Source organism: Sminthopsis crassicaudata, chromosome 3 (assembly GCF_048593235.1).
Source record: "Sminthopsis crassicaudata isolate SCR6 chromosome 3, ASM4859323v1, whole genome shotgun sequence".
Classification (NCBI taxonomy): Eukaryota; Metazoa; Chordata; class Mammalia; order Dasyuromorphia; family Dasyuridae; genus Sminthopsis; species Sminthopsis crassicaudata.
The window spans coordinates 646,582,280-646,601,524 of record NC_133619.1 but is presented as its reverse complement, the minus strand read 5'-3'; the positions used below and the strand labels follow the sequence as shown (position 1 = coordinate 646,601,524).

The window sequence follows — 19,245 nt, the reverse complement described above, 5'->3', positions numbered from 1 at the left end:
CTTTAAAATGAGTATTACAGAGAGGATTAGAGACTTACATGAACCGATGCTGAGTGAAATGAGCAGAATCAGGAGATCACTATACACTTCAACAACCATACTGCATATAGATACATTCTGATTGAAGTGGATATCTTCAACATAAAGATCTAATTCAGTTCCAGTTGATCAATGATGGATAGAAACAGCTACACCCAGAGAAGGAACACTAGGAATTGAGTGTAAAATGTTTGCACTATTGTCTTTCTACCCAGGTTACTTATACCTTCGGAATCCAATTCTTACTGTGCAACAAGAAATTCAGTTCTGCACACATATATTGTACCTAGGATATACTATAACACATTTAAGATGTATGAGACTGCCTGCCATCTAGGAGAGGGAATGGAGGGAAGGAGGGAAAATTCAGAATAGATGTGAGTGCAAGGGACAATGTTGTAAAAAATTATGCATGAATATGTACTGTCAAAAAAAAGCTATAATTATAAAATTAATTAAAAATGTAAAATTAAAAAATAAATGACTATTAAACTTTTTAATACTTTTTACTCTTTACATTTGTCAAATACAAGATTATAATTTATATGATAAATTATACCATGTGGGATAATGATCACAAACCCATAATAGTTCAAATGGACATTTCTCAGAGTCAGAGCAGAAAGCAGTTGATTCCATTTCTGCAGGAATAGGGCAACAACTCTACTAATGCAGTCTAGAGAAGGGAGGCAAAGTACAGGCAACGGAGCAGGAGTTTTTACACTCTGGACTGAGCAACTTTACCACATAGTGGACTCCAGCTAGAAACCCACTCCACATAAAAACAGTAACTATATATTACAAAGTTTGCTGATATAGCAAAGTGGTTTGTGGAAAACTAATCAAGGATACAAGGGGGAGAGTTTTTTTTTTGGAACTGTAGCCCTAAACTATAGCACTCTTCTGTGGGTCAGCTTTCTGAAAAGGCCTCAAAAACCCTTAAACCCACACAACACAATTTAGGCAATATAAAGTTAAAATGGAGATCTAAGCCACTCATATTTTAAAAGAAAATTAGAACATGGAGCATATTACTTATCACACAGATAGAAAGCCAAAGAATTTAGGAATAAACAAGAGAATGAAGAGGAAAATTAAGTAATAAAAACAATTTAAAGTCAGATTTTAAAATCTCTTAATCCTTGTTGTTTGAGAAAGGAGATTAAAACAATTGGTTGATCCTATTATAATGATCCTTCTTTGAAGACCAATGGTAGGATTTCAGAGAAAAACTCAAATGCATTTTCTAACCATTATACACAGTTAAAATTACAATATCTAATTAGATCTGTGCTGTAGGAAGAGGCCTTTCCTCATTCATTATGTTCACATTTCACCTGCAGGAAGATTTCTACACAAAGGATGAGATCCAGTCTCATTGTAAATATATTTTGTAAACTGTTTCTTTCCAGTGTGAATCATTTAATTAACCTTTATCTTCCAGGTAAGGGCTACTCTTCCTTCAGCACATTTCTAAGTCTTCTCTCCACTCCATATCATCTGATATAAACTTAGAGATGAATCTGGGCTAAAGACCTTCCCAAACTAAGTCCAGAGGAGATTTCCTCCCAGTCCCTGCTGACTAATAAGCTACATCCTCCATTTTTATGTCTTTATCCATGATTTCAATCTACTAGGAATTTTCTGGAGGCAATTCAGGGATGAAGTGAGCCTGGATGTTTTTCCACATGGATTATATGAAAGAGGTTTTACATCTAGTATGGGATTGCCCATGTCTAGGCAGGAACTAATATATATTAAAAACTTTACCATGATCCAGCCACTCAAAAGTTTTTCTCTAATGTATACTCTCAGTGGTTAAGCAAGATTTTAGCTTTGTCTGAAGGTTTCCACATTCATGAGGTTTCTGTCCAATGTGGATTTTCTCATGTTTACAAACACTATGGCGCTGTGTAAAAGTTTTTCCACAATCATTACCTTCATAAGGCTTCTCTCCTGTGTGGATTTTATGATGTTTTATGAGACAGTTTTTGTATTTGAAAGTCTTTCCACATTGCTTACATTCATAAGCATCCTCTGCAGTGCAGATTGTATGATGGGAAATAAGATTGCTGCGCTGTGTGAAAGCCTTTCCACAGTCATTACATTCATAAGGCTTCTCTCCAGTGTGGATTTTCTGATGTACACGAAGACTGAAGTTACATCTAAAATTCTTTCCACATGTGTTACATTCATAAGGCTTCTCTCCAGTGTGGATTCTCTGATGGACAGCAAGATTTGAGCGATATGTGAAAGTCTTTCCACATTCATTACACTCAAAAGGCTTCTCTCCAGTATGGGTTCTCTGATGGACAGCAAGATTGGAGCGATAAATGAATGTCTTTCCACATTCGTTACATTCATAAGGTTTCTCTCCAGTGTGGATTTTCTTATGTGCATCAAGATAGGAGCGATATGTGAAAGCCTTTCCACATTCATTACATTTATAAGGCTTCTCTCCAGTGTGGATTCTCTGATGGACAGCAAGGTAGGATCGATCTATGAAAGCCTTTCCACATTCATTACATTTATAAGGCTTCTCTCCAGTGTGGATTCTCTGATGAACAGCAAGATGGGAGTGCATTGTGAAAGCCTTTCCACATTGATTACATTTATAAGGCTTCTCTCCAGTGTGGATTCTCTGATGGACAACAAGATGGGAGCGATAAGTGAAAGTCTTTCCACATTGATTACATTTATAAGGCTTCTCTCCAGTGTGGATTCTCTGATGGGCAGCAAGACTGGAGTGAGATGTGAAAGTCTTTCCACATTCATTACATTCATAAGGCTTTTCTCCAGTGTGGATTCTCTGATGGACAACAAGATGGGAGCGATATGTGAAAGTCTTTCCACATTGATTACATTTATAAGGCTTCTCTCCAGTGTGGATTCTCTGATGAACAGCAAGATGGGAACGCACAGTGAAAGTCTTTGCACATTGATTACATTTATAGGGCTTCTCTCCAGTGTGGATCCTCTGATGTTTAGCAAGACAGGAGTGATATATGAAAGCCTTTCCACATTCTTTACATTCATAAGGCTTTTCTCCAGTGTGCAGTCTCTGATGGACAGCAAGATGGGAACGCACAGTGAAAGTCTTTCCACATTGATTACATTTATATGGCTTCTCGCCAGTATGGATTATCTGATGTTTAGCAAGACTAGAGTGATATATGAAAGCCTTTCCACATTCCTTACATTCATAAGGCTTCTCTCTAGTGTGCATCCTCTGATGGTTAGCAAGATTGGCAGGAGATTTGAAAGGCTTTCCACATTCGTTACATTTATAAGGCTTCTCTCCAGTGTGGAGTCTCTGATGGATAGCAAGATGGGAGTGATATATGAAAGCCTTTCCACATTCATTACATTTATAAGGCACCTCTCCAGTGTGGATTCTCTGATGCACAGCAAGACGGGAACGATATATGAAAGCCTTTCCACATTCTTTACATTCATAAGGCTTCTCTCCAGTGTGGATTCTCTGACGTGCGTCAAGACAGAAGCGCTTTGTGAAAGCATTTCCACCTTCATTATGTTCATAAAGTTTTTCTCCAGTGTGGATTCTCTGATGCACAGCAAGACTGGAGCAATGTATGTAAGCTTTTCCATATTCATTACATTCATAAGCCTTCTCTGCAGTGTGGATTCTCTGATGTTTAGCAAGACAGGACTGATATATGAAAGCCTTTCCACATTCTTCACATTTATAAGGCTTCTCTGTAGTGTGCATTCTCTGATGGTTAGCAAGATTGGCAGGAGATGTGAAAGCCTTTCCACATTCATTACATTTGTAAGGCTTCTCTCCAGTGTGGATTCTCTGATGGACAGCAAGACGGGAGTGAGATGTGAAAGTCTCTCCACATTCTTTACATTCATAAGGTTTCTGTCCAGTGTGGCTTCTCTGATGTTGAGCCAATTTGGAATAACATTGGAAATCTTTTCCACATTGATTACATTTGTAAGGCTGTTTTTCTGTGTGAATTCTCTCATGTTTAACAGAAGTAAATTCCTCTCTCAAAGTCTTTCCATGTTTCTTACATTCATAAAGTTTCTCTCCAGTATGGATTCTCTGATGCTTGCCAAGGGAAGAGAGTACAAGAAAAGCTTCATCACATTCATGACAGTCTGATGTTTTCTCTCCAGGATATATATTCTTATATTTAGCAATACAGGAACTCTTTCTTAAAGCATTTTTGTGTGTACTCCATTCACAATGTTCCTCTCCAGTATGGTTTCTTTTCTGCTTAGCAACAACAGCCCTGTGTTCATTATATTGAAAAAGGTCTTTCCATGAAATCACTTTCAGATTTGTACTCATCTCTTTCATATCAAACCATGTATCTGCATCTGAAAGAAATAAACACGCATCTGTATAAATGTACTCTCTAAAGCTGACTGAAAATAAAATTATTGCCTTTTAATTTTTCCACGCAAAATTTTCCAAACTGAAATAGACAGATTCAATCATTTTTAAGTGCTATTAGCTCACACCAATAAAGGAATTCAATTACCACAGAGTTGTACACACAATACAACAAAATTGGACCCCCACAACAAAGCTGAGAGAAAGCCAAAGTGAAGGATCTCATACTTTAGAAACCAGGCTATGAACTCTGAATGGCTCAGTAACCTGATCCAAATCCCTGCAGCAGAGATTAAAAATAGAACCTGGCAAAGGAAGCTTCTCAATCTATTGCATTACATAGATATGCTCCATTTTACTTCCAATCCTTTCTTTCAAATTTCATCTCAAGAACCATCTAGCTGTGTACCACTGGGAATGTGCTTATTTGCCTCAGTTTTCTTTTAGAGTGAAGGTAATTATTGTACCCACTTCTCAGATTGCTGTGAGCATCAAAAGAGATAATACCTATAAAACACTTGGAACACAGAAGGGACCATATGCTTGTTAACTATTATCGTTATCACTATAATTTTGATTCTCTCCACCTCAACTCTTCCTCCTTCATAGACATCCCTGTCCTCCATATACATATGTCTGTTCAACATGATACATTTCTGCAATATTCTATTTAAAATGTAATATTCTCTGTTGAGGTTTTCTTGGGGTCTCTAAAGCAGGCTTCATTTCAGTTCAGTAATCACCATACGAGTGGCCAGAGGTTAAAGTCTAAATCCTTTATTGTCTCCTTCAAAGTCACATCTCCTTCACTTGGGACTCGGCTAGTTTTCTGGCGGCCTTGTGGATCTTAGTCTCAGTGGAGAAGTGAATGAGGAGAGCCTGCCACCACTTGTCTGTCTTTCCTCTCTGTCTTTCCTAGTTCTGATTCTGGCTGAGTTTCTCTGAGCTTATATGCTCTCTTATCATAGGTGTGAATCTTGTAGAACTATATTAAGTACTAAGTACATGCACTGAAATAGAGAAATATTAAGCACCATGCTAAATTAGATAACTATTGTCTCTATCAATTCCACTGACTTAGCACCTTGAAAGAATCCTTTCGTTTAAATTCAGAGTTCTGGTCCAGAGCACATTTCCATTAAAAACACTTTCCTTTGCCTAGATTACTAAGAATAAGTTTCATAAACTGTTGCTTATGCTCAAACTATCTCTAAGTTTTTATGCCAGATTTAAAACTTCTTGACAGTTTCTCTTTGTACACCCAGGGCTTAATGCAATGCCTAGAGCAGAACAGGTGCTTAATCGATGTTTATTGATTGGCTGACATTACCCCAAGCTGATCATATGGTCCAATCACACCTCAGTGCTTGCATGCTAGTCCCTCTGAGGGGTCAAATCTCTGTTTCTATTTCTGTCTCTTTTCTGTTTCCTTTCACCTATGAACAAATCCCATAGTAAAGATGACAAGGGCTTAGGACTCCTAGTGCTAGAATCTTTCCCTCCATATCCCTAATCTAAGGGAAGCTGTCAGTCATGAAGTGAGTGACTTGAATTTAAGTGAAGGAGGGCTGCCCAAGGTCACAAGCCTCACTTTCCTGGACACAGCCCATCTGTGTCCAGTGGCAGGTACAGATCAGGATTACTCGAGATGGCTCTGGATACAGATGGCCAGGGGAGACTTGGGCCTTCTTAAGGTAAGGTCTCCCTGTGACTAAAGCTGCCCCTATCCAGTGATTAAGGCTAAGGAGCACTGGAGGCAAAGAATCTCTTCTCTTACCTAGGCTAAAAAAATCTCAATAAATAAAAAGGAATGAATGAATGACTAGGGGAGGATTCAGGGTTTCTGGCCAAAGCAGAAATGACTCTGATTTACACTTAGTTTAAGTCAATGAGGACCCAAACAAAGACCAAATGAATTTAGCAAGGAAGCTATGGGCACTCAATGAGAAGCAGACTGATTTTAATTTAAGGTTTCTTCCTTAAGAAAGGAATCAGGGGCACAGCGGATAGAGTACCAGCCCTGAAGTCAAGAGACCCCAGTTTAAATCTGTCCTCAGACAATAATTCCAAGCTGTGTATCCGTGGGCAACTGAATTAACCCCAATTGCCTCAGGGAAAAAAAAAAAGAAAGAAAAAAGAAAGAAAGAAAAGAACACATAAAGGAAATCTATTCACTGATGAAAAAGAGGGGGAAAATGCTTTTAAGAGCATTTTTAGTTAAGGGTATATGATATCCTAGGTGAACAGAGGGATGGAAGGAAAGAAGAAAGAAGAAAACAGGCAAGGAAGGAAGAAGAAAGTGGAGAGAGAGAGAAAGGAGGAAGGGAAAGAAGGAGGCAAGAAGGGAGTCTTGCAACTAATCAGTTCCAGCTTGTGGCCAGCTTTCCTCAGAGGCTGTTCTTTGCCCTATGTAATTGTGCTTACCTGTAGCCTGACTAAGGGAGTTGGCAGAAGATGAAAGGGGAGGGGGGGGAAGAATAAAATAAAAAGTGTACAGCAAAGAAGAAAAGAAAAACTTAAGGAAAGCAGAAAGATAATACATTGTCTTTCATGTATGGCTTATGGAAATTTATTATTATCTATTTTGAATCCTCCCTTATGTTCTGCAGAACATAAGATATTTGCAAAAATTTTTCTTTTCTGTCTTTTTCTATTTTATTTTAGTTTCAAATAAATATAAAAAAAGTAAAAATAAATGCTTTTTGGCTTAAGGAAGGTCTAAGAAAGTCCTATTGGACAGCCTGAGATCTCTTTCTTTGGTTATAGATAGTTGGACAGCCCCAAATTTCCAACAAAGACTCCACTACAATCACTATTCTTCATTAGAAGGGAACAGAAAGGCCATGGAGTCCAAGCCCCTCATTTTATAAATGAAGAGACTGAGGCAGAGGTTCAGTGAGGTGCTCAAGATCTCCCTACCACAAGAGTCTGAAAAAGCATTCCAAGCCATTTTCCCCACCCACATGCCCATCACATGAACAAGCTTCCTGGGATAGCAGCCTGCACCCCAGCTTGCAACTCACTCACCAGGACAGGAGTTCCTCCGGGCTCCTCTCTCCAAAAGGGAGATGAAATCTTCTCTGGGAACTAGAAGTCCTGGGGAGGGGGAAGATAGTGACTGTGAGTCTTGAAACTTGCAATTTATTCCTCATTGGAACAGGGTGGAGGTGTGAGGCCCACTGGGTGGTTCCAAGGACAACAAGGATGGTTTTCAGGGTGCTTATTGCCAAGGGAAGAGGGAAGAGGGGAAAAGAGGCCAAGCAAGCAATCTGGAGTTAGAAGATCCTGATTTTGCTGCCTCCTTTGTAGCAGGATGGCCACACCCCACAGCTTCCATTTTCTAGACATTAGAAGCAGCTGGTAGCCCAGAGAAGGGAGCACCAGGCCTGCAGTCAGGAAGCCCGGAGTTCAAATTTGGATTTAGACACATCCTGGCTATATGCTCTGGGTAAGTAATTTCATCTGTTTGATTCAGCCTCCAGACCTGTAAAATGAAGGTAAAGATGCAGCCCTAAACAAAGGGTTGTGTTGGGAATCAAGTGCAATAATGCCCAAGAAGGAAGCTCTGACCACAAGGCCTGGATTCAAGCAAATGTATGGGAAAACCTCCTCCCTTCCCTTTCTCTCCCTGTATCTGTGCAGGACTTTGGGGGAATGTATGAAGAAAGAACAAGGATCCACTGCTGTGCTTGGAATTTATGAGTTACACAAGGGGCAGTGAGGTAAAAATTTATTTTTTTTACTCAAAAGAACATTGCAAAGACACAATGATTTCCCCCAAGAAGAAGGAGTTCCTCCTCCTATCCCATATTCAGTGAAAAGGGGCAAGACCAGATTTCAGAAGGTTTGCAGACACAACTGCTGGGTTCCCATCCTACAATGCAAAGACCACTCCTAGAAGAACCAGGCAGCAGGAGGACCCTGTCTCTTGTGGACAGGAGGCAGGTAGTCTCTCACCTACACTGTACACAACTGCTGTGGACACAGGTGCTGGCATGTTGTCTTCCATGTTAGAATGGAAGTTTCTTGATGGAAGGGACTGATTTTTCCTCCTTTGCATCTCCTCTATATGTGCACAGAGCCTCTTCCCTTTCTAAATGCCTGTTGCTTTCACTCAAGCAATGGTGAAGGAAGAGAAAGGCTAAGTATGAGCCGAGTGTGATGGAGTTATTCCAGAAGTGCCTAATTGAAGCTGAGTTCTAAGAACGGGTAAAAGCCTGAAACTCTGCACCCTAGGGAGGGGATAGTTACATTCCTTTTGATGGCAGTTACAGAGTTCCAAGGGAAGCACTCCTTACCCAGGGAGAGCAAGTTCTCGGCATTCTCCAGCATGACCTCCTTGTGCAGCTCTTTCTCATCCGGGTCCAACAGACCCCATTCCTCTTGGCTGAAGTCCACAGACACATCCTTGAAGGTCACCAACTCCTAAAACACCAACACCCAGAGGACTTAAGAGTAGAAGCACACTTCATAACTAGCCCAATTCAATGCTCCTCAATTTACAGAAGGGACCTGAAGCATGGAGGAGGGATCTGCCCAAAAATGGTATCCCCTATAGGATTCAGAGCAAGCACTGAATCCAAAGTCCCCCAAAGTCCAGTGGTATATGGAAAAACACATTTTCTGGTGGAATAAAATTGAGAAATGTCTTACTAGGAACAGGTACTGCCTGTGGAATCAGGAAAGTTATGGGTTCTATCAGAGAGAGAGGAGGATTTTTAGAGGTGAAATCAGACAGTGCTATGTTAATAAAATGGCATCAAGTGTTTGTGGGAAGCTAGCAAGTTATTATGTGCTGTTGAGCTAAAATATTTCTGTGATCACTGAGGAGAAAAAAAGATCCTGTGAAATTTCCAAAGGCCAGAAATTAAGTTGTATACAGATGAAAACACTATCCCCCCCACCCCACCAAATTATTTTATTTTTCCAAATGCAAGTACAGATAGTTTTCAACACTCATTTCTGTAAGATTTTGCATTCCAAATTTCAGAATCACACACTTCTTAATGGATCCAGTCCAATGGTCATCAACCTACAAAAGCAAACTGAAGTAGAGAGAAGGAATTTACCCAAAGGTAACATCCTTTGTGAGAACATTTAGAAGTAGTCATTCAAAGGTCTCTCACCTACACTGTACATAGCTGCTGTGGACACAGGTGCTTGCATGTTGTCTTCCATGCTAGTATGGAAGTTTCTTGATGGAAGGGACTGATTTTTCCTCTTTTGCATCTCCTTTATATGTGCACAGAGCCTCTTCCCTTTCTAAATGCCTGTTGCTTTCACCCAAGCAATGGTGAAGGAAGAGAAAGGCTAAGTATGAGCCAAGTGTGATGGAGTTATTCCAGAAGTGCCTAATTGAAGCTGAGGGGTCTCAGGAAATATAGAAAATAAAATAGAAGTACCAGGAAGCAAAGAAATGCTGGACAGCTCCTGATCCATTTGTAACATTTATTGTGCAGGTTTGTTTTATCCAATCTGCTGTTATTGTTCTGCTGGTTCCCTGAAATTTTTTTCTTCTCTTATGTATTTAAGGTTAAAAGAAATTCTAATAGGGGCCACTAGATTGGGCAATGGATAGAGCAGTGTCCCTGAAGCCAGGAGAACCAGAGTTTAAATACTACCTCAGACAATACTTCCTACCTTTGTGACCCTGGGCAAAGTATTTAATAACAATTGCTTGGGGGGGGGGAATATATATATATATATATATATATATATATATAACACTACAAAAATGGTAAAGAGAAGGGATTCAGAGAGATTTGGGAAGATCTGTGTGGCCTGAGGCAGCAGGAGCTGAGCAGCAGCAAGAAGACAATTTCTCCTCTGCGGAAAAGACAAGAACAAGGGAAGTTTCCAGGGTCCTGCTCCAGACAATACTCAAGGTCAAGGGTTTGAGGAAAGTCAGTGGCTGCAGGAGGGAAATTGGCCACAGGACACAGAGTGGTTAGAAGGGTGTGTGTGTGTGTGTGTGTGTGTGTGTGTGTGTGTGTGTATGTGTCTAGTGGGGAGATGGTGCTGGACTAAAGCAAAGACATGATACTCACAGGACACTAATGAGTGAAGGGGTCACCCTTGTCACTGACCTATATTCAGGGAAAATTTAAACAAACATGTGTGGGCAGCAACTGGGGGAAGGGGGTTAATGCTCAAGATGCCAAAGGGACAATGAATCATTCCAAAACATAGAAAAGAGGAGGACAGTGTTATTATTACTGCATTCATTTTCCTGCCCATTTTTGTAAAGGATCCACAGAAAAGAGAGGGGCCAGCATCACAGACTACCCTCCAGATCTGTAGAAATGGCACCTTGGACTAATGTTGCCATATCTGTGGACAGAATATACTCACCTGGGGTGGAGCTCTGCAGCTCTCAGGGGCCATTCCCTCTGGTTCCAGGCTCCCTGCTTAGGTTAGGCCTTGGTACTCTGCAGGCTGTTGGCAGGGGATGATTATAACTCCACAGATGTTGACTCCTTCTTTTCCTGGATAGGAGGTATGCCTACAGAAAATTACAGAGGATGAGGTTCCAAGGAAGTTACCAAACCCCTGGGCCTGCCCATAGGGCAGAGACCCCAACCAACAGGGTAGGGAGGCTGAAAGGAGATTCAGGCTAAAAAATGAAAATGATGGAGTCAAGATGGGAGAGAAAAGGCAGGATATTGGCTGAACGCTCTCCAGTTTCCTATGAAATAACTTTCAATTAAGAGTGGAGTGACAGGACCTACAAAAGGATGGTGAAAAACCATTTTCTAGTCTTAGATAATTTAGAACTGCAGGAAAGATCTGTCTCACTTGGGTAAAAGGGGAACAGAGCCCCAGCACAGATTAACAACTGAGGCCCAGTGGTCCCTGACAAGCCAATATTGGGAAGTTAGTTAACTGAATTGGAAAAGAGTAGGAGAGCATGGTGAGGTGCAAAGTCACCACCCTCACCTTCTCCTCCAGAGCCACTTGGCTCCAGTGGCCAGATATAGATCAGATGACTGAAGATGGCCCTGAAAGCAGTGGAGACCTTGACCTTAAGCTAAATCTCAGTCTGAAGGAGGCAATACCCATTGAATGCTTAAAATTGGGGAAGAAATGAAGCCAAGAAAGTTCTCTTTCACCCAGTTAAAAACAAGTCTGGGAGCATATATTTAAAACCGTCAGTAAACATCATATGTAATGGCGATAAACTGGAACCTTTCACAGTAAGATCAGGAGTGAAACAAGGTTGCCCACTATCACCATTTCTATTCAATATAGTACTAGAAATGCTAGCCTCAGCAATAAGAGCCGAGAAAGAGATTAAAGGAATTAGAGTAGGTAATGAGGAAATCAAACTATCACTCTTTGCAGATGCTGTGATGGTATACTTAAAGAACCCCAAAGGTTCTGCTAAAAAGCTATTAGAAATAATTCATAACTTTAGCAAAGTTGCAGGATACAAAAAAATCCACACAAAAACAAGTCTTGGAGGGAAAAAATCCCCAGAGCTATTGGACATAGGGGCAGTTAGGAGTTTATATAGAAGGTACAGGGAATAAGATAACTAGGATAGGATGGTATGAAATGGAAGATGAGCACACCTTCTCTTACTCCTACTGTTAAGACTCCCTTCTTCTCCCCCACAGAGGGAGGAGGGATTTAAGGCCCCAGATGGAATGAGAGTGTGTAGAACCTCAATGTCCCCTGAGTCAGAAATCTCCCTGCCAGTGATACTTGGTCCTCCCAGCATTCCTTCTCCCCAATAGACATATTGTATAGATAAATAAACTAACTGAGGGATCCAGTAAGGAGGTAGACTCTGAGATGGAGCCAGCAGAGAAAGACCACAAGAAACCTAAGGTTAGGAGACAATCTAGTCTGGGATTCAGTTCCCAGAACCTTTGGCGAGGGAAGGGTCTGGGTGCTAGGAAGCCTGGGTAAAAAAGAAGAAATGTAAGTGTCCAGAAGTGATTTAGGTAGATAGTTGAATCAGGAAAAATAGGAGGGCTGAGTCCTGAAATCTATTCAGAAGATTCTTGGGTAGATTGTAGGCTTAGAATCCTGAAAGGGAATGTGGAAACAGTGAGCCACATGCCTGGGAAGGAGCCCCAGATGTGCGGGTCCAGAGAAGTTGGCCCAGGAAACAGCTTCAGTTCCTGCAAACAAGGAGAGTTCCTCAGGGCACAAAGACAGGGCCTGTGGAACCTCATAAGAAATCAAGTCAATTAAATCAACTGTTGCTGAGTGAAATGAGCAGAACCAGAAGATCACTATACACTTCAACAACAATACTGTATGAGGATGTATTCTGATGGAAGTGGAAATCTTCAACATAAAGAAGATCCAACTCACTTCCAGTTGATCAACGATGGACAGAAATAACTATACCCAGAGAAGGAACACTGGGAAGTGAATGTAAATTGTTAGCACTACTGTCTATCTACCCAGGTTACTTATACCTTCGGAAGCTAATAATTAATGTGCAACAAGAAAAAGGTATTTACACACATATATTGTATCTAGGTTATATTGTAACACATGTAAAATGTATGGGATTACCTGCCATCGGGGGGAGGGAGTGGAGGGAGGGAGGGGATAATTTGGAAAAATGAATAAAAAAAAAAAAAAAAAAAAAAAAAAAAAAAGAAAGAAATCAAGTCAATTCACCAAACAGGAGCTGGAGGCAGAGCTAGGACACCCAGGGCCAGAAGGGGAGGCTGAAACTGGGACTCCTGGATTATTATGAGGAAAGCCTGCCTTTGGGCAAATATGACCTAATGGTAAGCTTGATGAGAGAGGAACACTGGATTTTTGAGAAGTGTTTGGGAACCTAAAAAAGAGGTAGGGGCCAAGAATTCATTAAGTAGCAAGACCTGGAAGGAAATTGTTCTGACAGATGGGGAGGACACTGGCCATTAGAGCAGAAAAGAAGTGTCAAGGCTTATGCAAGGGCAGCCAGCAGAAGCCAGGACTTGTGAGGAGCCCTGGCTCACACCTACCTGGGTCCTACCCCAGCAGGGATGGTTTGCAATAAGTAGAAAATGACAGATGCAACAGAATGCCCAGAGATCTCAGTCCAAAGCCTTCCTGCTTCCCATTAGTCTATTGCAGGAATGTCCTCTCAGGCTCAAGAGCCCCAAGCAACCAATCCCCTGATGTCAGGGGGGTAGGACCCTGCTCCCTGCCTCCCTTCCCCAAGGCCTGCTTATCATCACATGGCCAATGTCCACTAGAATGGCTCTTCTACGGTCCTAGATTCCTCCCAGGCTTCCAAACTCCACCCTAGGACTCTTATTTCACCTGGTCACTTACCCACCAGGCTTGTCATCTTATCTCCCATGCTTCCATCACCTGATGTTTTGTTGGAGGAAGGATTCAGGACTTTTATCTTGCCACCGGAATTGGCAGAGCATTGTCTCCCTAACATCCCATTCAAACAACTCTGAGATACCACTATACACCTGTCAGATTGGCTAAGATGACAGGAAAAGATAATGATGAATGTTGGAGGGGCTGTGGGAAAACTGGGACACTGATACATTGTTGGTGGAATTGTGAAAGAATCCACCCATTCTGGAGAGCAATCTGGAATTATGCCCAAAAAGTTATCAAACTGTACCTACCCTTTGATCCAGCATTGCTGCTACTGGGCTTATATCCCAAAGAAATACTAAAGAGGGGAAAGGGACCTGTATGTGCCAAAATGTTTGTGGCAGCCCTTTTCGTAGTGGCTAGAAACTGGAAGATGAATGGATGCCCATCAATTGGAGAATGGTTGGGTAAATTATGGTATATGAATGTTATGGAATATTATTGCCCTGTAAGAAATGACCAGCAAGATGAATACAGAGTGGCTTGGAGAGACTTAACATGAACTGATGCTGAGTGAAATGAACAGAACCAGAAGATCACTGTACACTTCAACAACAATGCTGTATGAAGATGTATTCTGATGGAAGTGGATATCTTCAACATAAAGAAGATCTAATTCACTTCCAGTTGATCAATGATGGATAGAAACAGCTATACCCAGAGAAGGAACACTGGGAATTGAGTGTAAACTGTTTGCACTATTGTCTTTCTACCCAGATTACTTATACCTTCAGAATCCAACTCTTACCATTCAACAAGAAATTTACACACATATATTGTATCTAGGTTACACTATAACACATTAAATATGTATGGGATTGCCTGTCATCTAGGGGAGGGAGTAGAGGGAGGGAGGGGAAAATTTGGAAAAATAAATACAAGGGATAATGTAAAAAAAAAAAAAATTATCCATGCATATGTACTGTGAAAAAAATTTATAATTATACAATTAATAAAAAAAAAAGAAAAAAGAAATAGCATATTATCCTGCGAATGACTTTCTGTAATCTCGTTGCTAATATTTTATTTAAGATTTTTGCAACAATACTCATTAGGTAAATTGGTCTATAATTTTCTTTCTGTTTTCACCCTATGTGATTTAGCTATCAGCCACATATCTGTGTCATAAAAGGGATTTGATAGTTCTTTTTTCCCTATTTTTCCAAATGGTTTATATAGTTTTGGAATTAATTGTTCTTTGAATATTTGGTAGAATTCACATGTAAATCCATTTGGCCCCAGAGATTTTTCCTTAGGGAGATGATTAATAGCTTGTTCTATTTCTTTTCTAAATTAAGACTATTTAAATAATTTATTTCCTTTTCTGTTAACCTGGGCAATTTACATTTTTCTAGCTAATCCTCCATTTCATTTAGATTATCAAATTTGTTGGCAATTGTAGAATAACTGAATAACTTATGGAATATGAATGTTAGGGAATATTATTCTTTTGTAAGAAATAACCAATAGGATGATTTCAGAGAATCCTGGAGAAACTTATATGAACTGATGCTGAGTAAAAATGAGCAGAACCAGAAGATCATTATACACTACAACAATAAAATTATAGGATGACCAGTTTTGATGGACATGGCTCTCTTCAACGAGATGATTCAAACCAGTTCCAATTCTTCATTGATGAGAGCCATCTACACCCAGAGAGAGCACTGTGGAAACTTTGTGAACAATAATGTAGCATCTTCACTCTTTCTGCTGATGTTTGCTTATATTTTCTTTTTGTTCTCTTTTCCTTTTACACCAGACTTTTCTTGTGTAGAAAGATAACTGTATAAATATGTATATATAGATATTGGATTTAACATATATTTTAACATATTTAACATGTATTGTACTACCTACCTGCTATCTAGGGGAAGGAGTAAGGGGAAAGAGTGAAAAATTTGGAATGAAGTTTTGCAAAGGTCAATGCTGAAAAATTACCCATGCATATGTTTTGTAATAAAAAGTTTTAATCCTTTTTTTAAAAAGAAAAGAAAAAATAGAAAATCTGAAACATCTCATTAGAAAAACTGGAGAACAGATCAAGGAGAGACAATATAAGAATTGCTGAACTATCTAAGTTGTTATTTTAAGAAGACTCTGGATACAAGATTTCAAGAAATTATGAAAGAAAATTGCTCTGAAGTTCTAGAACAAGAGGGAAAAGGAGGAAAGAAAAAAATTGACTGTTCACCAAGTGAGAGAGATCAGAGGAGGAAAACTTACACAAATATCCTAGCAAAGTTTCAAAATGCCCAGGTTAAGGAGAAAATATTGCAATTCAACAAGAAAATAACAATAAAATACTGCAGAAAGTCAGAATGTCACAAAATGCAACAGTTTCTACTCTAAAAGACCATAGGTCTGGTTATATTAAATTTCATAGAACAAAAGAACTGCAGTTGCATCCAGTATAATTTACCCAGAAAGTTGAATATAATGTGGAAAGAAAGGGAAAAAAATGAACTTTTGATAAACTGAAAAGCTTTCAAGTATTTGTAAAAAGATCAGAATTCAATGGAAAAAATAATATGAAAGATCCCGAAAAAAAGGAAAACATTAAAGACTAATTCTAAGGCATTCCTTAAGGCAACTATTTACTTATGTAACTGAAAATGTTACCAGTATAACTGTAGGTAGTTTGGAAGACTGGGGCTGAGTTATGTATGATGGGGTAGGAAATTATAAAAACTGGCAAGAGGAAGAAGTAATACTGAGAAAGCAGGTGGGGAGGGGGGGGGTGGAAAGATGGTAATATTGTAACCTTTCTCTCTGAATTACCCAGGAAACAATGTATACATCCAGAAGGATGAAGAAGCCTGAATATATAGAGGTGAGGAAACTGGGGGATGGGGTGGGGGAGGGACTTTTAGCTGGATGGGAGAGAAGATCAAGTGACAGAGATAGTGTTAAAAGAGGATTGAGAAAGAGAATGGTAAGTAAATATAAGAAGGAAAGACATTCAGTTGTTTGGATGGAAAGTTTAAAGTGGCTCTTTGTGACAGCAAATTTCAGTGATCCCCCTTTATTCCTTATTTATTTTAAATTTAAAATTCCATTATTAGAAATTAGAAACAATTGGTCTTGCAGTGCTAAGAATCCTGAAACTGAAGAGATCACAGGAGAAAACCTTACAAGAATATCCTAGCAAAATTTCACAATTCCCAGGTTAAGGAAAAAAAATCCTGCAATCCAAGCAGAAAATCAGACTTGGACACTGCAGAAATAGTCAGGATTTCACAAAACCTGCAGCTTCAACTCTAAAAGATCATGGGTTTGGTTACATTAAATTTCAAAGACCTGGACTTGCATCCTGAATAATTTACCCAGAAATCTGCAATATGGAATGAGGGGAGAAATAGATATTTCACAAACTGAAAAACTTTCATATATTTGTAACAAAAGGAGCAGAACTGAATGGAAAATTTAATCTTAAAGATCCAGCAAAAAGGAAAACACTAAAGACCAATTCCCAGGCCCTCATTATTTACTTCTATAGGAGAAAATGTTATCAGTATAACTTTAGGTGGGGGGAAGGGCGAGGGGAGCGGGTAACATTGTAACCTTCCTCTCAATACCTGAAGAAACAAAGTATAGATCGGGAAGGCTGTGGAAGTCTCGTGGTTATGTAACACACACCGGGGATGGAAGGAGGGCGCTGGATGGAGGCTCCAGGGGAAGCCTGAGATCTGGTCCGGGGAGGGAGGGGGCGGATGAGGGGAAGTTTCAGGGCTTTAAAAGAGGGGGCAGGGAAGCAGGAGGAAAGGAGAGCCCAGGTCAGATCCGGGAGAGAAATTCTGACCCAGCTCAGGGTAAGATCAGGGACACTGAAGGGGCAGAAGGATTGGGGGGACACAGATCCCGGGAAAGAAGCGTGGCTGTGCCCTGAGGTCTACCGAGGAGCTGAGGAGGTTGCCTGGGACCCTCTGGTAGAGCCTAGGCTTGGCGACCCTAAAGGGAGCCTGGACACAGGGAGCCATGGCCTGGGGTCTGATGGGGCAGTAGCCCAAGAGCTTGGGGATGGGGGGGAGCCAGGGAGAGCCAAGCGGGAGTTTTGGGGCCTACGGCCAGAGTGAGTCCTCAGGGCAGGGAGAACTCTTGAATCTATCCGGGGCCCAAGTCGGAAGGCAGAAGCACCGCGTTTCTAACCGGGATCCAGGAACAAGGCGGGACTCCTGGGTCCTTGTGGGCAAGGTCAGAAATTGGGGAAATGTGAATCGATGATAAATCCGGGGACGGTAACGTCTGACGTTTGGGAAGTTCTGGGGTGGGAAAAGCAGCGGGGGTGAGGGGGAGGCTGGCAAGGGAGGGCTTGTCCGACAGCCGAGTCTGGCAGAGCAGCAGGTTCCTGGAGCTGCTGAAGAGATGATGCCCCATCAGCAAAGACAAAGGCAACTAGCAAAAGCTCAGAGGTGGGCAGGGAGGGTTAGGGTTATACCGGGAGGTGGACGGACCTACCTGGGTCCTGCCCCTACAGAGCTGCCTTGAGTCCCAGTCCAGAAGTCCCAGTTTTCAGCCAGCTCTCGCAAGGAGGTTTCTCCGGGGCCCAAGAGTTGCCACCTTAGGCACCCCCTGAGACTTCCCAAAATGAGCCGTCTCCTTCTAGGACGCCCAAGAGCAGGAAGTCAGGCCCTGAGCCGCTTCCCCGCCCTAAACCCCGCCCCCATCACGTGAAATGTCTTCACCGCCGGAGAGGCCCAACGTCTGCCCTGGTCTCCTCCCAGGCTTCCAAACTCCACCCCAAGGCTCCTATTCCGCCTGGATCACCACCCACCAGGCTGTTCCGCTCGGAGATCGCCTCCTCCCCCCAGGCCGCCTCCTTTTCCCACTCTCATTCACAGCTTTGGGGCTCCCTCCTTGCGCTCTGGAGCTGAAAGGGTGGCTACATCAATCCTGGGCAGCAGCCAAGCAAAAAGTAGTGGGTCCCATATTTGAGGTACTGACTGCAAGTCAAGTTTGGGAACTTTGGGGATTCTATTTACCTTCTACTGTTAATGCAGACTAGATTGGATTTTCTTCTAATCTAAATTAGAATGAGGGCTCACTTAAAAAAAGACTTGTCCTATTACAACAATAGGGATGTTTGAACCTCTACAGGGAGATCACTGAAAATTTGACATTGAGGTGATATGATTAGGAGCTGTAGGAATAAACATTCAGCATAACTGGATCAGAATGACTCTGTTCTACTCTGAAGGCTGTATGTCCACAGAGTCAAGTGGTCAGAAGGATCACGTGATTTTTCTATGGGAGATAATTCAGAAATGCATTGATGTCGTTTCACTGGCAATTTTTCTTCATGTTTTAAAAAGAAAACCTCATTTATATTATTGTTATGTTTCTAATCTTATATTGGGATTTGGGGAAACCACAGTATTAAAAAATGCTAATCTGAAAAATGATTTTGAGAGTGTGATGTGATTGCCTATTTAGAAAATTAACTAATAATTTGACCTGGTAGAGGCAAGAGCTGAAATAGAAAAAACCAGAAATTTTAGGAA

At 41.0% G+C, this 19,245-nt stretch overlaps 2 protein-coding genes across 7 annotated transcripts in view; both read right to left on the bottom strand.

Annotated features, from left to right (window-relative positions):
- LOC141564996 (uncharacterized) overlaps nt 1-19,245 on the bottom strand; it is a 218,839-nt gene that overhangs the window by 49,673 nt on the left and 149,921 nt on the right. The window lies entirely within an intron of this gene.
- On the bottom strand, nt 527-18,371 carry LOC141564987 (uncharacterized). The gene is made up of 5 exons (XM_074307906.1): nt 18,203-18,371; nt 10,754-10,904; nt 8,701-8,827; nt 7,430-7,498; nt 527-4,386 (listed from the first exon to the last, which is right to left on the bottom strand). The coding sequence occupies exons 2-5, from the start codon at nt 10,784-10,786 to the stop codon at nt 1,838-1,840; spliced, it is 2,778 nt and encodes a 925-aa protein (XP_074164007.1). The 5' UTR covers nt 10,787-10,904; nt 18,203-18,371; the 3' UTR covers nt 527-1,837.